The following is a 17,420-nucleotide window of genomic DNA, read 5'->3' on the forward strand; positions in this document are numbered from 1 at the left end:
CATTCCATCAGGCTCAAATGTTGTCGTTTTGCCTCGTTATAGCCCTCTCAGTATGTGTACGCCCCCTGGGCCTTTGGGCATTTTGTCTTCCATCGATATTCAAATATGTCAGGTCGCCTCTTATTGATTACATTGCCAAACAATCCGGAGACACATTTGGAGCCATTGTTGCGCCCATTTTGCGCTTCATTTAACATCGCCTGCTTTTGGGTACGGAAAGTGTTTAAATGCCGCTTCCGACTCGTTTTTCCCTTCGGCCAGCACTTTCAGATGATTTGAGCAAGATGTCTTGCATGTGCCAGTTTAATATTTGAAAACCTACACGAATTGTGCGTGTTTTATTGATTTTCATTTACCCAAGTATTCATAAAAATTGGTTTCTGATGTGTTTTTTATGACTGCGTATACCTCATAGGACATCTTGTTTCGGATACCTCGTAAACATTTTTATTTGAAAGTGACAGTGGGTCAATAAAAAAATGTTCATGTTCTGTCTGTCTTCTATAATATCAAATATCCTGATAAAAAACAATGACTATCTTAAAAAGTTAATCAAAACACCACAAGTTTGGCAGCTGTGCTAAAAACACTTTTTAGTAGTTTACAATTTGCAATTATTCTTAGAATCAAACTAATTTCGTCCACCGTGCTCGTTAGTCGCTCGACTTCGAAAACGATGCCTTTTCAGACAAATTAAATGCATTAATAATGCATGAAAACATGTTACAAAAATATTGATAAAGTCGCGCTTAATTTTGGCAGCATTTCCCACAGCTACCAGAGGTGGTTTTAGCACTTCAAATGTGAGCAATCGCACGTGGCACATGCGGCGTATGCGTAATTTTCGCATAATCATGCGGTGTCCCAAGCTATTGAACGCACTTGCACACACACACAGCAATAAACCTGTCAGGGCGGCATTAAAAGTAAGTCTCTAAATGTTATTTACACACACACACTCAAGGACAATCAGCGGAAAAAGGAAGAAGACAAAAGGATCTGCAATGGAAGGAGCATCCAAAATATTACACAGAAAGAAATTATCATTTTCTTTGGCTTATGACTGTTTGCAGCTAATCAAGTGTACTAAAAACAATTATTTGGAAGTTGTTTGAAAACTGTGTCTTATATTTAAAAGCATTAATATCGTAGATAACTAACTTTTACGTGATAGCTTAAATCAAAACAAAATGTCCATTGTTTGACCCATTTTAAAGAGACTGCGATTTGGTTTTATTTTTGTGCCGCCATCAGAAGATCGTAAAAATTAAAATGATTGCCCAAACTTGGTCCGCTGCACGTGTAGAAGTTTTGTCATTATGTTGAGTAGCGCTGTCGTTAATGGGTTTCCATGTGGAGGCGAAACTACAGAGCTCCCTGGAAAAACCCATCTCCAATTGCCATCGAGCTTTAGTTTACAGCAGCGAGCAAATTGTCGACATTCGCCTGTCGGTGGCTCAAAGCAATTGTATTGCCATAAATCAAAGGTCCACAAAGTATTCCCAACTATTTTTTTATTGTTCCTTGCTGTGAGTAAAAGCGTAGTTAACTTAATGAACACGTTCCATTTGCAGACAAAGCCAAGCAGCAAATGAACTTTGTTTTCAAACAATGCAGTGACGATATAAAGCGCTGGTTTGTCCCATAGACTGAAATGTTGTCTTTCATTTTAGGCATCGGCATCAGTGGAAAATCTGATGGGCCGTGAGTGATGTTAACGTGGCTCTGTTGTGCGTATGAGTGATGTTAGTTAACAGAGAGTAGCTTATCCTTTGTATAATCTTAATATATTATTATTAGTATCAATGTAGTCCGCCCGCATATTGCCTCCGATTGGGTCTAAATATGTATAGCAAAACTTTTGTTTCATACCAGCATCTTTGTGCTGTTAAACAATAATTTCGCAACAATCCCCCTTGGCTTTTGAAATTAAATGTAGCATGGCCCGAAACCAACCATTTCTCATTTCCCGTTTGGCCAACATCCACAAAATTTCTATTATAATCGAAACTTTTTATCGGCGCAATACGCACTTGGCGAAACTTTGGCATTTCGCACGAGCTCAAAATTACTTTGTCCTGGCGAGGAAATGTCCTGCGGCCACTTGACGCATTAGCGAACTACGAAAGCGTTACATTCGCATCATAAAATTCCGTAATTGAAACCAGCTTTGTTTGGCAATACAGGGCATTTGCCCCAATCCAATGAGGATTAGTCTTTTGTTGCGGCAGCTGATCAGATTTTGGAGGATAGCAGCTTACCAGCCCACTAATTACGCTAATTATCTTTACGATTACCTGGCTAACTTTGCGCTTTGTGCGCTCCTCGCATTGGCGAATTTATTATTCAGAAAATCTACTCAAAACTTTGGCACACTTTTCCATGGTTCATGCCGAGCAATTTTGTAAATTTTTAATTCATTTAATGTAGCTGGTTACTTTTCTATATTTTTATATAAATTGTTAAACTGAATGGACCATCTCTCTTGCTTTAGCCGAAACTACACAAACTTTTTAATGAGCCTTTTGGAATTAACAAATCGATTTATACTTTGTTGGCATTTTTCTTACTTACCAGAATGCAGCTTAAGCACATACTATGAGCATTTCGCCTAACATTTAACAAAACTGCCACCCAGCGATGGATTCAAATGGAAAAGTTGACTCGCTGGCATGCAAGTCGCCTGGAATGACTTTCCTCTGTGGCTACACGGCAAAAAAAGGGGAGTCCCAAAATAACACGGAGCCCAACCGACGGTCCCATAGAGTAAACACAATTCAATTAACTCGGCGCTCGTTGTCGGTCGGTTTTTGGGGGCATTGTTGTGTAAAGGAGCAGGCACCGTCGACGCTAAAATAACTGAAAGCGACAAGCCGATGATGGCACATTGCCAAGGGCGGAGGAACAGGAGCTGCACTGCAAAAAAAACGTCCACATAGTCGATGGTATGAACTGATTTTAAGAGAAGTACATTTTTGTAAGAATTAAAAATATAGGAATTCTATAACTGTTAGTGCAAATATTTCGATCTGTTTGGGAGTTTCGGATCACTTTATCCCAGTGCACATGCTGCAATTACTAGGTGCATGCAACAAGCCACAAGAGCAGCGTGGCTACAACAAAGCATTTGCATTATTAAAATTTTCATTTGGCGGCCTCTCTTGAAAATAAAGAACCGGCTAATTGAGGAAAAGGCAATCTTTAGCTGCTCTCAAATTGAATCTGGTCTGGTTAAAGTTCAAAGTAATTGTTGCCACAGTTTATAAACAGACTTGAGTACCATCAGCGAGTTTTTCCCTTAATCACTAGCTCACACTGTTTTGACAAGCCAATGGCGACAATAACTATTGTATGCTTAATGAGCTAAATGCTGAAAAACTTTGACTTAACCGAGCACAACAGGCGTCAACGTTGCGTATACTCATTCATCATCTGCAAGAAATTTAAGCAAAGCAGCAGCTGAAGTGTAAATGTCACTGTCAGCTCGGCTGGGTGAGCGAAATCGAAGGCAGTTGGTCGTCCAGGGGGAGGTTAATCGTGTGACCTTTCCCACACTCTACTCTGTTACTTCTTAACCCATTAAAAAGACCTCCGGCCAGCTTCTCTAAAAATACAATTTATGAAACGAACTTTAAATAACTGGTAATATGCACTTGGCGATATTACAACCAAAACTAACAATAACAATTTTTAAGCCAACAGGCAGGGTATTCAAGTCTGTACTTAAACTCGTCGGCCGTCGTTACTTGTGATCCTTATTGCTTCTTTTATTGTGCGACACAGTGGTTGGGTGTAGTCATCGTCAGAGGAGCAGGACATTCAAGGGATGCGATGCGTGGCTGTGGCACGGAGATGGAGTCGCACGACTGCCGTTGACACGTTGGGGAATGCGGAATGGTCGGGAAAAACTAGGGTTTACCGAAAAGGGTAAACGGCGGAGCCAAGGTTCCGGTATCTGTGGAGTGTGACTTTGATTTTTGGCTAGGGCTGAGGTGCACACTTCGACGACGACTTACCTTGGAGTAATGACTTCATTTTCCGCCGCATACATTTCCAGCAATGTCACGCATGGCCGCGGCGTCTTTGTTTTCTTTTTCCAGCCATTGTTTTGTTCCTTTGGCTTTAAAGTTGAAGCCGCAAAGGAAAATCCAGCACTTATTTTCTTCCTTTGCGGGAGATCGGGCTTCGGCTAAAAATAACTTGGCAATTCCTTTAAATTTGATACGTTTTTTTTCGTCGGCCTCGTGTTGATGGTGTTTTATTTTTAAGGCCAATTTGCCGAGTGGGTGGTTTGCGGGCTGGCCAGTTTTTATACAATGTTTCAATTTGCCATCACACAGACGCAGATACCATTGTGTGGGCGGTTGTGTCCGTATGATTGATATCAATTTTGCTTTGATGAACGCTCCAAGGAATTGGTAGAGAGTTTATTTATTATAGTTTTGGGTCGCCTATTCCAATTCCCGTCCTTCGTTGCGATGAATTGTTTGGGAAGCACATTTTTATACAATTTCCCAGCCGCTTGCCTGCTGTTTGTGGTCCAAGAGTGGTATAACTTACAAATATATATGTATTTAAATCAGCCGTCATCTGCATATGAAGATGTGGAATATCAGAGGAAAATCAAATATTTACATACTATACATACGTAAAGAAATGGTGAAAACATTGACACACTGATGGCCAGAGCGACAACCGAAAATTGATTATTCCATTTATTTTCCAACACAAATGCCTCGGGCTGTGAGAATTACTCATCCATTTCAGCGTCTTGGGTGCATGTGTGAAAAATGGTCCTTGAATATTGTGAACTTCCATGCTGTATTGACTACTCGATGGGCAAAATAAATAACACACTGTGTCTGGAGGGGGCAAACCGAACCAAGCCCAACCTGCTGATCGTGGTCTTCGCATATAAAATAGTAACTAACTTAAAATTGCTTATAAACAAAAAGTTCTTTTTTCAAATACTTTGAAGATTTCTTGCCGTTGTTAATGACCAAGTGCTCTAAAAACATGGAGTACACCAAATTATAAGAACAGGTAATAAATGAACTATTCTTGCCCTCTCACAGTTGCGAGATTTTTCGATGAGACTGCGTGAAGGACGGAGATGCCATAGAGGTATCGCAGATCCTGAAGCTCCGCCATGCTTTTGCAAATAGGGCAATCCATTCTGTGACCCAAGTAAATGCGGATACAACTGTCCCCGAAGAGATGGCCGCACTTTAGAGAAACGATACGGTGGGATCCCTCCGCCTCCCAAGGTGAAAAGCAGATGGAGCAGTTATTACTCTCCCGAATCTTGTCCATTGCTTCGTTGGCAAAATCTATTTGCCGTTTAAGCTCAGAGATGACATTATTGTTTCTGACCTCCTGCTCCTGTAGGCGGCAACCAACGACGACATCCATAGAAATATCTTGTTCCAGAACTTGTTGACGCAGGGCCTCGTTCTTGGACACCTCTTGTTGAAGCTGCTGCAGCAGTGCGTCCCTCTCCTTAATCAGTTCCTCAATCGTATGCTCGTCTTCAACCAGAAGGGAATCCATTGCGCAGTTGGTTGGCTCAATCTTCACTGAGATGGGAGTATTTTCGTGTATTTTAAGCAATATTTTTTATTTATTTTTGTAACAGAGCCGAAATAATAGAATAGGAAAGAGTTGTCACATGTTTGGTTAGTTTCCCTAGAGGAAAACAATCGATATATCTGGGGAAAACGATGTCTATTAGAAATCGATTCTTAGGTTAGGCACGACGTGCCTCAAGAAATCAATTTTGCATTATAGAGGTCGCATATTTTTATTTATTTCCTAAATATTAACTTTAAGCTATGCATGTTTGTAATTCTAATGTCTGTGCCCAAACTGAGTGAAACTAGGAAATGTCACAAGTGTGAAAGCAACGTTATCGAAATGCGATGCTGTGTGTAAGATAGCATTTCCCTAACAATGTTGCCACATGAAAAATAGAAATGTGAAACAAATTATGTAAAGTTTAGACAATCAGAAACGTTTTCTTTAGCATAGTCCAAATTATTTGTTATATGTACTGTCCAATGAGTGCCACGAACAAAGAAATCGGCGAAGCGAGCTTGACAGCAGAGCGAATTAGACACAGACACCAATATGATTTCCTCATAATGTTATTAGAAAGGTAAAAATAAAACGTTCTCCAGTAGTTTCTGCAATTCCAGAACGTGTACTTTCAGATGCGACAGTTCCCCAAGGGAGACGAAAAGCGATTACTCCATGACCCGCATCAATTTCAATTCCACGGGAGAGTTGGGTAAGAAAGTCGGTTTCTTTATTCAATTGGTGCACTGGCTGTTATCGGCTGTGCCGGGACTTAGTATACTGTAGAATCAGAATTAGAGGTTTAAAGGGTAAATGGACGCACTATCGGGGATTCCACAATGAATTATGTTCAATGATTTAAAAAATGAATGAGGAGGTCTTTCCTAGGGAATCTCCATGGAAAGTTTCCTACTTCGATTTGCGCTGCATTCGCGAGCGTAGCATCTTGTTTTCATCCGCACATTTTGTGGTGATGGCGGTGCGCACTTCCCGCGGAGTCATGTCGAGGCTGTTGGTCATCAGATAGACTAGATCGGCCACCTTGAGCGGATCCAGCTGCTGTTTGCTGGGGCGGGCACAGTCCCTAAATGCCGGCGATGGTTTTCCGGAGAGCGTATGATGGGCCAGTGTATCCCGATCGAAGATCTCGCAGAGCAGCTTCCTCGTGATCGAGGGTCCGGTCATATCCCAGTTGATGGCACTTAGGCTAATGCGGGAAACTTCGGTGCCATTGGGACCGATCATCACCATCGGCGATTCGCCGTCCAGGTCGAACTCAAAACCGGGACACCGCCGTTTGGCATTCGGAGTGGACGTCACCGGTTTCTTGATACGCTTCCTCTTGTTTCCTATTGTCTCTTCTCCGCCTGGCACATAGTCCTCATCGTCATCGTCCAAACAAAGATCTTCGTCGTTTGTTTTCGGCGTCGAGGTGTTGTGATCATCGGCTCCATCGCGAAACACATCAAAAGGCTCCGAACTCTGCTCCTGATCCTGGTCCGGCTCATGGGCCTGTTTGTGCTCTTGCTCCTGATCCATTTCCTGGACCTTTTCAATTTCGATGGTGAGGAGATCGAGAGCCTTGCGCTTACTGCGCTCCCATTGCTGGAGAAGCTTCAAACGCGCCTCATTTACCGCTTGGATGGTGTTCCTCATCAGCTGCGAGTCCTCCATATCCTGCACCATGTCATCGAAATCCTGATCCGGCGGACGCTGTGTCCTTAGCAGTCTCTCAGCAGCAAGTGTGAGAGTTTCCAGAGTGCTCAGCTTGCCACTATCGGACATTTCGATGTGGCGCATGGCGGAATCGGCAAATTCATTTGCTTCTTGAATGCGCCGCACCTTGCAGTCATCGCTCTCCTCCTCCGTAAGGGAGTCATCCGTTCGCAGGCGGGCGATGATCGCCTCCACTTTTTTCTGCGTCTCTGACAACTGAACCGTTTCGGGATCATAGGGCAATAGGGTCAGGGCGAATTCCAAACGCTGGCGGCGGTTAATCTACGAGGAAACGATTTTTTATTTTAAAATACTTGGCATTTGCTTCTATTTAACTCACCATTGTGCTGCTTGTTGTCCACTTGCAAACTGAATTACTGCTAATAAGTCAACGCCTTATATACCACCAACGCGAAAACCCTTACAGGTAGTTTCTTCCAAATACTTATTAATCCTTTTATTACCCTTTGTAATTTTGTAGATGCTTCCATGGCCGATTCGCTGCCCACCAGGTCGACTGTGACTCGCCTACCTGCGGGAGCAACTTGCAGCTGTCGTTCCATTTCGGAACGCTCGGAACCCGCTGCCATCGTCTCGGAATCAACCCAAACCATCGCTTCCACTGAGGACATGGGCACTCAAACCGGCTTCCAGACGGATCCCAATGAGGATTTCAATTTCGGCCAAGATGCATCCACGCAATCTATGCTTAATATGCAGGATGCAGAAACACAATCGATTCCAGTATCGACCGAAAACCTTAACAGCATACAAACACAAACGGAATATAAAGAACCAAAGACTTTCAGATTTCCGTCGAAAAAATATTCGAAGACTGTGCATGAAGAAGAAAAACCTAGAAAATCGTTGCGCAAATGTTTCTTTAAGCGCCCACTAATCGTAGTTAAAGGCGACACTCTTATATCTCCCGATTTTTTCCATCAAAGTAGAATGGAGAACGTATCAGGCACTACTAGAAAAGAAGATAAAGAAACCCAATATAAAAACCATTTCGGGACACAATCAAATAGTTCCGACGATAAGCCTTCAAATTCATCGACGTGTTCAAAAATCCTCGATAGAGTACAGAAATTGGAAACCATAATGAAGAGACAGGAGCTTTCTCTAAGGGATCTACAGGGCTCTGTGAAATCGTGGAAGGACCAGGAATGCAAACCCTCTGATTGTAGGATCATATTTCAAGGTCAACCGCAAGCTTGCGAATTGCCAAAAAAACTAGAAACATCTGACCAGGCATCCCAGATAAACGATATAAACGAGGAACGCAAATTGCCAATAAAACCGGAAGTTTTTAACCAGGCATCCCAGAAAATATATACAGCTCGTTCCGAGGAACGCAAATTGCCAAGAAAACCTGAAAAATTTGACCAGGCTACACAAAAAAAAGATACAGCTAGTTGCGAGTGCAAAACGCTATCCAAAGAATTTCTTCAAATATTTTTGAAGCCTGAAACTGCTGAAGACGAACAGAAATCAAATAATTCTCAACGCACCAGGGATACCCCAATAAACTCGGAAAAATCAACTGGTCTACAATGCAGTAGGGAAAGCAATGCAAATAATCGGAGGTGTTCTAAGGCGAATGAACATGAAGTATCTCTGAAAGATGCCCAACTCCCAACTGCTACACAGTACTTGAAAGATACCGAAAATTTGCTGGAACAATTTAATCGAGTTTTTGCTAAAACAAAAAGCGAAGAAACAATTTGCGACAAGTCTAGAAATATTTCAGAATCTAAACATCTCGGAAGGCCAACATCCGCAGATCCCACGAAACAAAATGATACTGAACAAAGGGTTGAAAACTTACTGGATGAATTTGTTAAATTTGTTAAAGAACCCAAAGACGATTCACTAGGTGCAAGAAAGGTTTCCTCCACATCTTGCTTGGAGTCGAAAAGTTCCAGACAATCCAATAAAACTGAGGAGAAAGAAGTATACAAATCCTTGATTGAGCAGCTTATAAGTCATTTCACAAAATCCAAGTCGTGTGAAAATAATCAGGCGCGGAAGGCCCAATCAGAGTCCTCCTCATTCGATCGCTTACTGGCGGAATTCGTAAAAATGTTTAAGAGATCCAACAGCCTGGAGGAGGACAGACCCAAAAAGGTGAGCTTCAATTGTTCGAAAGCTCCTCAAAATGTTAAATCCACTGCAATGCAATCGGAACTTAAGATGTCGGATATGGAGTTGGATGCGAACGGACGTAGCGGTTTCTGTCAACTAGAAGGAAAATCTAAGCCAAGTGCAATTTTTAGGAACACCCAGAGGATGGATAAGTCGCCGCCACGTGGATGTCAATACTGTGGCGATGACAGTCTGCCCATTCTGGATTCCTTGATGGATGAAGTATTTCGGCTGATTGGGCCGAGGCCCTTCGATGAAGTGGTCCTGACCATACGGCGTCAAGAGGAAAATGTCTACCACATCAAGGTGCGTGAGATGGCTACCGGAAAGGATCTAGGCTGCATTCTGGGAAGTCGAGGGGCCATCAACCAAGCTATCGCGATAGGATTATTCGAGGACATTCACACGTTCTGTGAGCTGGACAAAAACAGGCAGTACGATCCCAGGGACTGTCCACTGGGCTCCAGTCTGGACGAACTTTGCCGTCGACAGTGCGGCGGTGAGATTGCACCAGCTGGAAGTGCCGACAAGCAAAGAGTCATCGAATTTTGCACTCGTGTGCTGGGTCTGCCCGCTGGTCAAGCGGACCACTTCTTCTCCGTGACCAACGCCCTAAAAATGGACCCATCATTTGATTTCTCCAGTTCATTGCTCCGTCATGCCGGAAATCTAGAACTCACTGGCCAAGGAGCGGATTTGAGCGATGTGGTCAAGACATCCAGTTTATTCCTACGCATAATTTCTGGCCAGTGTAATGACGTTCAAGATGATGAAGAGGATTCATCATATGAATTCGATAGCAATAATGCACCTTAGCTTTGTTACCATTTAAATTTCCCATAAGACTTTGTAATAAAATTTTTCTAGAATTTTTTAATTAAAATATATTGTCTTATTTTATTAAAATATTTTCCTAGGTAGTGTAGAAATGTCGCAAAGTTGCAATTCGCTTTTATTGCCACTAAGCAGCTGCACATTGGGAAAATCCGCTCAATCAGCGTCCTTCGCAGGTAATACACAATTAGAACAATCCCAGTATGGGCCGGACCAAGTTTTGATCCCTTCGCACTGACAGATGTTAGACATTATGAAAGCCTAGATAAAATTACGGAGATTACGGCAGGTAGAACAATTTAACTATACCCTATTACATCTATAAAATAGCTTGCAGCGAAGAAGAGTTCATCAGTTTGCCAAGAACTCTTTACCTATCAAGACATTCAAGCAAGACGCGTAGAAAAGAACCAAAGCCAAGCCAATCATATCAATCAAATCTTTTCCGAACATATTTAAAACACATCCGCCATCATGAGCAACATCAGCAACGACAGTGGATTGGATGACTCCGCGAACAGTGGAGCCGTTGTGAGCGCCAATGGACCCTTGGCAGCGACTCGGTTATCCTGGTTCCTGGCCGAAGTCGATGACGGCTTAATGAAGGATGGGAAGCCAAATGGCCGGCGCCGACTCTGCGTTCTCCATTCGATGGAACTCCTGGAGTCAGATGTATCGGACAAGTACATGACCCGATTCGTTGAATTTCGCGTCAATGGAATGGTGCTGGAGGCGAAACTCATACTGGCAGCGGATGAGAGGCGCCTGGTGGATGCAGCATTGCTGTCCATGAGCAAGGAGGAGAGGGAAGATGCCGGAGGCCAGCAACTGTTGGTCCAGTACACTGAGAATGAAAAGGCGGGCGAGCGCCTCATCCAGAAACTTGTTTCTCCAAACGATGTGATGTTGCTGAGCACCAATCCCGAGCTGAAGGGTAATCCTCTGGTGAGCTTGGCTCCCGGCTGCATTGCCCATATCCTATATGCCTACGAAAGCCGTGATTATATGGAAAAGATACTACTGCACCTGAAAGCGCGCAGCTTTGATCTCGCCTTCGATGATAATTTGGAAGCTGAACCAGAGGCCATGAATGATGACACTTGGATGCTGGTGCAATACAGTCCCGAACCGGAGATGGTGGTATACCAGGTGGTGCAGTACAGACAAACCGTGTGGAGGAAAGAGAATCTCTTTAAGGACGTGATTGCCTACATGCAACTTCCTGGTAGCGACATCGTCCTCCAGGCGGTGGTCATCAGCTATGGCCAGGACAAAGAGGTCCTGAACGCGAAGTACGAGGAGTTGCGACGATTCCCATTTGATATTGACTTTCCACTGCCCGACGAACTGGAGAAGCACCCCGATCACATGACGTCCACCGCCCTCTTCTCGCGAACCAGCTTGTACCAGAAGGCGGAGCAGCGGGACACTACTGGAGAGCACAAGGAGTTGCGAAAAAGTCTGGAACAGATGAGTGAGAAGGCGCAGGGCGAGGCCCAAATGATCATAGATGCCTTCGACATGGTGGACAATATCAACAAGAATCTGCAGAGTCGTTTGTCCGGAGAGGTGCGATCGGTAGTGGAGGTCACATCCGGAGACGAACTTCATTAGTTGGCAAACACATCACATTTACTTTATATATAGTCAACTAAGTTTCGTTGAAAGTTAAAAACTTAAATGGTAAATATTATTAGGCTAGAATTAAATACCAATTGTAAACTATATATTAAGGAAATCTGAATAAATATATAAAGATCTGCAAATGATAAACGTATTAATATTTCTATTGGTATAAACACGTTTTATTCTGATTTTCGACATGTTAAACATGTTAAATATAAAGATTTAAATTGACATATTTGTAAAAACAGGAAAAAAAATATATTAAAATGAGTTGAACTGTGGGGCAGGCGGGTGGGGGCCATAACCAAACTCAAACGTGTTGTGTTCAACCATTAAAAACTGCATCATGATCGACAGCGGACCGACTTGTGTTTGTTGAACGAATGTTGTCTGACGAATCATCAAATAGTTAGGCATCAACGGCTGGGTGGGTTCCATCCATCCAGAAGGCCCGAAAAAAGGTGGTGGTGGCATTGGGGGAGCCATTCTAGGCATCGGGTCTGGGACGAATCCTTGTTGAAGGTGATCAACACCGACTGGTACCGACTGAACATCTACCGATCTGAAGTTTTGACGTGGATCTGACTGACGTGAATGTGGACGCGATGTGATTCCCATCTGAGAAAACTGCCTCTCCATTCGGCTCATGGAAAGCCGCTTTTGAGCAAAATCCCAGGCCTTGAATTCATCCGGTGGCAGTGGATGTAGATTATCGTAGGGCACGTCAACCAGTTTTCCCTGCTCCTCGACAAACACTTGACAAACGGAGTTCTTCTTATCGATCGATTGGATGTAACAAACGCTAAGCCGATCGCGTCTATTGGTATCCAACTCCACCTGGCACTTGGCTCCCACCTTGAAGTTGTAGTCACCCATGTAAATACCAAATTGATACGCTTCACGACAGGCTTCAATCGCGCTAGTCAGCTCAACGTTGCGATACATATAGGGATGCATTGACTTAGCTACCGAATAGGGGAAGGGCTTCTTGCCCTGCTCCAGAAGGATCCACATGCAGGACAAGTTGTCAAACTGTCCGCCCATTGGTAGCCTGCGGCTATGAAACGGGCATTTCTGGAAGTTTTCAAGCAAGCAAATGGTGTTCTCGGGGCGATCCAGCTCGAAGCTCCGTCCGTTGCGGCACAGCAAACGGATGGCACGGCCGTGCGAGTCGAACTCATAGCTAATGCCCATTCTGAAGGTATCTGGATACAGCATCCATTCCACAGCGAGATTAACATCCGGCAGGCGGAACACGTGCTTGTAAAGCATCTTGAAGGACACGGACTGGGAAACGGCGGCCACATCGACGTCCTGCATAGTCAGCACGGATTCAAAATGCCCCAGGCCGTTCATAAAGATACGTAGGATCTCCTTATAGTCCTTGCTGTATGTGATCATCCGGCCCATATCGAAGGGTTCGTAGATGATGACATTCCGGCGGTACAGGTGGCATAGGGCACCCAGTTCCAGTATGGTGCCCGCTGTCTTGGTCTTGCCCAGCTGCCACAGGTACTCGTCGAAGTCTCCACTCACAAGTCGCCGGTAAGTCTTCCATTTCGCGAACATATAGCGAACGCACTCCATCCTCACTTCGTAATGAAGCATCTGGGTGTCGTACACCTGCTCTGCGACCACTCGAAACAGACTCGAGGCATCCACTTGCATATGCTTTCGGAAGAGTTGACGTCGCTCCAGGTACCGATCCATGGGATCTGTTGCCTCTGTGGGAAGACTTGGTTATATAATTGTGTAAGATGAAAGTCAGTGACCTACTTCTACTTCCAATGGAAATTAAACGCGGCAATACATCGGACATTATTGTTGCTTAAAAAATTTTACTACTGGGTACTTAAATAAAAGTTAAGTCAAGTCGTAACCAATAGGAAAAAGATCAAGAAGATCCACGCGGTTTCTGCGTCGTTGCCATATGGTCGAATTCGGCACTTCCATTATAAGCGTTAAAAGTGGAACGCTGGAAATGAACACGAAAACTTGAAAGTGAAGTCTACAGTTGTTCTAAAAGTCAATGGGAAACATTTAAAACTCGTGCTATTCTATTATTGTGCACATCGATTTTTGTATTACCGTTACACATTTTCAGTTATAAGCATAAACCTTTTCTCTTTAAACTCCTGTGTGAAAGCGCTATTATCCTGGAAACAAAATGACCTTCATCACTTGGTCAAAATTGTAGCTAAGTGGCAAAACCGTTGAAGGCAAGCACGTGAGAAACATATTAGCCAAAAGTTCATAGCTTGGCGCCCTTTCCATTTAAATTTGAAATTTCGTTTCTGAACATATATATATTTTAAATCGCATAAACTTTAAAATGTGGCACATATCTCAGCATTGATTTATTACGCTTTCGAGTGGAGCTATAAAACATGAAGAAAATAATAGAGCACATAAATAACTACATAAACATTTGGAGGCAAACGGCTCAAAAATGCAGCAATGGCATTCAATAAATTCAAAAGCATTTGACACATCAGCAGGTTGGTAATTAATTGATAGACAGAAATAATCGAGTGATTTATGTTCGTATAATTCGATTTCAGCACGTGTCGCCATCAATTTCTAACGAAACGAACACCATGTGCGATGCCCCACAATTAACTAAGCGCTTTTCCATTACTTGGCAATCATGGATCATTCATGGGATTAATTCCGCCAACCGAGCCACTTCATCATCATCGCAAATTTCTGGAGAAGTGAGAGTAAGACTGTCTCGATAATGAAGTGTACGGAAATAGACAAAGATTTAGGGGTTTCTTCCGCTCCCCATCGGGATATTGACTTGCTGATTATTTTTATTTGGCCGGGCAGAGCGCTTCAATTGAGACATAAAACTATGCCAACACACGAGCATAAACATTTATACACACGATTAGGAGTGCTGTTTGTTTTTATGTTTGGTTTAGCGCTTCCGTTTGGGGCCAACAAGAAATGCCAGCACACACTGCGTATACGCATTAAATGGCCCAGAATGAGATACAAACAAACAGTGGGAGAGAAAAACAAAAGCGAAAATTGGGAAAGCGAAGGGAGCCCAAACATTTGGCGCGATTAAAGTGTGCACTTCTAGTTGTATAAAACATGGCCCATAAATCAATGAAAAACTAATCTGAAAATCAAAAGGAAAACACTGGGGGATTTGTTTGTGCGAAATGAATTTGGCTGAATATTGTATCCTTTTTGTTGAACTTGTTGAAATCCACTAAAAATGCAAATCAATTAAATTAAGAGAACAACTTTATTTTTTCAACTTCGTACGATTTGGGAAATACAATTTATGCAAATGCAACAGCAGTAGCTGTTGTAGAAAATAAAAAATAAAATTCATGCCAAGCCGCAAGCTTAAATGCTCATTAGTGTTCCGAAGCGAGAAAAAAAAACAAAATAAAATAAAATGAAATAAAATTGGAGCCCCAAAACTAAAATCAAGAGGGAGCGCAGTGGAGCGTATTTTTGTCGCCTGCATCGCATTTACATTTTCAAATCCAGCAGTACTGTGCTGTATACTTGTGAGTTAGTACATAAGGACAAACATCTCCGCCATATAAATGCAAAGCTCCTTGGGAATGGGATGGCCTTAAGTTACCGAATTGCAGGCAATTAATTGGGACTTATGGCCGAAATCCAAGGCTAACTTTGACTTTGGCTGAAACAGAAAGATTTCGTTGGCTGCATTGTTATGCGCTCTTGCGTGAATTGATCCCCTTTTAATGATGCACTCCAGTGGCGAAAATAATTTGCCTGTGACAGCCTTTGAGCCTTCTGCTAATGCTTTGTTTTAAATCATAGTTATTTCAGGCGACTAAGCCCTGCTAGCTTCTGTGCTCCTTTATTCTCCTCTAAATGGTAATGCGTACTGCCATTGATTTCGGCACACAAATGCAATTTAGTTGCTGTGCACGGAACATGTTAAGCATACGCAGCGTTGCCCCGGCAAAAGTTTGTGCATGCAAATTTGACGATAAACTCGAACTAATTAAAAAGTTGCGCTTAATTCCGGAGACCGCAAAGGTTGTGCATTATTTTTCCGTCAGAAGGTTTTCTCATCTCGTCGGCTGCGTGGCGGGTGTGTTGACAAATTGACATATTGTGGCTACAGAAAGTTGCAGTTGTAAGTCGTTGCCATTTCTCTTGCCACATGTGGCACAGCGGGAGGTGTGATACTTGCGGCTAATTCCGAGTTTGTTGCTCTAAGCCCGAAGCATCTAGCATCGTATCTAGCTTCCTGGCCCTATGCTCAGCTCACACAAAACTGATGGCCACACGATAAAACGGGGGCCCAAACAAAACCACACACAAGCTACCAGCGGTTTACTTGCCCCACAGCGATTGCTGTTCGAAAAAGGTGGCACTGGATAAAAAGCATGTTGAACATTCTGCTCTGGCCAAAAACTGCGGGAGCTGCAGTTCAAGAAATGCAGCCACTACTTGACTGGAGTTCAGTTAAAGCACACTTCGAGTTTACTATCGATAACTTATTTTATTTACTTTTAAAGTGCTTCTGGCTTAATCTTTATTTGTGGCTTATTTGCCTGGCTAGTGTGAGTATTACTTTGGCTTAGTTTGAACCTGCTTACTTGTTTATGTGATAAATCTTTTTGCCCAAAACCTTATCTTTAGCAGTTAAAATGGTACATATAAAGAAGAAATTTAATGTAAAATGAGTAAAATATAAAATATTTATTCATTTAAAGAATGAAATATTTCATAACTTTTATAAATTTTAATTTGTAAAACCGATATGAATTTTCAGTGATAGCTCCACATATCGGGTATCACAGAGTCGGACTCGTTGGAGCATTTATTTTTTATAATTCACTTGAGCCTTGTTAAGACCGCTGGTAGAGCATGGGTAGCATGTGTGTGTTTATGGGCCACCACCTCATCATCAACTCGTGTCCGTTCCCGTGCCCCACACTTCTCGCACCACTTGCAACCACTTGAATTTGGTGCGGTTGTTGCTGCTGTTCGTATTTGCCATGCCATTTGCTGGAGAAATTTTTCTTGATTGCCTCGCCCCCAGCAGTTTGCTTGTTTTTCGTTTATGCGTCGTCATCTTTCTTCCGCAGTTTCCACGGGTTTTCCCTTTTCCCTATTATTTTTTACTCTACTTTTTGTTCTCCTAGCAGACAGTGATTTTGACATTTCACGCGCATTTGTTTGTTATGCTTCTCTGGCCAGCAGCATTGACAGCGCGGGAAAGGTCACTTCCATTTTTTTTGCATATATTAGTGCGTAAGGCCATGTATTCATAGAAATCGTAGTGGGCCATAATAAAAATAAGGGCTGTGGTAGTGGCACGCAGGCTCATTAACATTTGCGAGGCACGTGGCGGGAATGACGCTAACTCAGTTGCTCCCCAGCGTCGCATTCGGCTTAGCCAAATTGATTTTCCGTCCTGCCAACAAAACAATCTGGCACAGCGAGAGAAAAAACATAACAATATCAGTAGCAGTCACATACCCATTGCCAGTTTTGCATAGCCTTTTCAGTTCATAAGCCAA

The 17,420-nt window shown here is 42.9% G+C and overlaps 4 protein-coding genes and 1 long non-coding RNA gene across 7 annotated transcripts; 2 read left to right on the plus strand and 3 right to left on the minus strand.

The window, feature by feature from the left end:
* Window positions 1-3,608: 3,608 nt before the first annotated feature.
* Window positions 3,609-5,718, minus strand: LOC117150236. Of its 3 annotated transcripts, XR_004460756.1 has the most exons (4): window positions 5,074-5,718; window positions 4,649-5,008; window positions 4,017-4,590; window positions 3,609-3,955 (listed from the first exon to the last, which is right to left on the minus strand). It is a non-coding gene; the product is annotated as an uncharacterized LOC117150236 (long non-coding RNA). The 3 variants fall into 3 exon arrangements; XR_004460754.1 differs by having other exon boundaries at window positions 4,649-5,718; XR_004460755.1 differs by having other exon boundaries at window positions 3,609-3,968; window positions 4,649-5,718.
* Window positions 5,719-6,028: 310 nt separating this feature from the next.
* Window positions 6,029-10,282, plus strand: LOC117150234. The gene is made up of 3 exons (XM_033317030.1): window positions 6,029-6,154; window positions 6,210-6,286; window positions 7,772-10,282. Exons 1-3 carry the CDS (start codon window positions 6,045-6,047, stop codon window positions 10,252-10,254), a joined length of 2,670 nt encoding a protein of 889 aa, XP_033172921.1. The 5' UTR covers window positions 6,029-6,044; the 3' UTR covers window positions 10,255-10,282.
* LOC117150235 (early boundary activity protein 1) lies at window positions 6,283-7,664 on the minus strand. The gene is made up of 2 exons (XM_033317031.1): window positions 7,631-7,664; window positions 6,283-7,572 (listed from the first exon to the last, which is right to left on the minus strand). The coding sequence occupies exons 1-2, from the start codon at window positions 7,631-7,633 to the stop codon at window positions 6,484-6,486; spliced, it is 1,092 nt and encodes a 363-aa protein (XP_033172922.1). The 5' UTR covers window positions 7,634-7,664; the 3' UTR covers window positions 6,283-6,483.
* Window positions 10,283-10,603: 321 nt separating the features above from the next.
* On the plus strand, window positions 10,604-12,049 carry LOC117150814 (early boundary activity protein 3). Its single transcript, XM_033317875.1, has one exon. The coding sequence runs from the start codon at window positions 10,747-10,749 to the stop codon at window positions 11,884-11,886; it is 1,140 nt and encodes a 379-aa protein (XP_033173766.1). The 5' UTR covers window positions 10,604-10,746; the 3' UTR covers window positions 11,887-12,049.
* A 100-nt stretch (window positions 12,050-12,149) lies between these two features.
* LOC117145448 (protein ovarian tumor locus) lies at window positions 12,150-13,759 on the minus strand. Its single transcript, XM_033311116.1, has 2 exons — window positions 13,675-13,759; window positions 12,150-13,622 (listed from the first exon to the last, which is right to left on the minus strand). The coding sequence occupies exons 1-2, from the start codon at window positions 13,715-13,717 to the stop codon at window positions 12,160-12,162; spliced, it is 1,506 nt and encodes a 501-aa protein (XP_033167007.1). The 5' UTR covers window positions 13,718-13,759; the 3' UTR covers window positions 12,150-12,159.
* Between the last annotated feature and the right edge of the window lie 3,661 nt (window positions 13,760-17,420).

Source organism: Drosophila mauritiana, chromosome 2L (assembly GCF_004382145.1).
Source record: "Drosophila mauritiana strain mau12 chromosome 2L, ASM438214v1, whole genome shotgun sequence".
Taxonomy (NCBI): Eukaryota; Metazoa; Arthropoda; class Insecta; order Diptera; family Drosophilidae; genus Drosophila; species Drosophila mauritiana.

What these genes read in the sequence shown, in the direction of transcription:
- LOC117150234 (XM_033317030.1), top strand. Translation starts at nt 6,045, where the DNA reads ATGTACTGTCCAATGAGTGCCACGAACAAAGAAATCGGCGAAGCGAGC. An exon ending in CTCATAATGTTATTAGAAAG is followed by an intron (nt 6,155 to 6,209) that starts GTAAAAATAAAA and finishes GTGTACTTTCAG; the next exon opens with ATGCGACAGTTCCCCAAGGG. An exon ending in CAATTCCACGGGAGAGTTGG is followed by an intron (nt 6,287 to 7,771) that starts GTAAGAAAGTCG and finishes GTAATTTTGTAG; the next exon opens with ATGCTTCCATGGCCGATTCG.
- LOC117150814 (XM_033317875.1), top strand. Translation starts at nt 10,747, where the DNA reads ATGAGCAACATCAGCAACGACAGTGGATTGGATGACTCCGCGAACAGT.
- LOC117145448 (XM_033311116.1), bottom strand. Translation starts at nt 13,717, where the DNA reads ATGTCCGATGTATTGCCGCGTTTAATTTCCATTGGAAGTAGAA. An exon ending in AATTTCCATTGGAAGTAGAA is followed by an intron (nt 13,623 to 13,674) that starts GTAGGTCACTGA and finishes GTCTTCCCACAG; the next exon opens with AGGCAACAGATCCCATGGAT.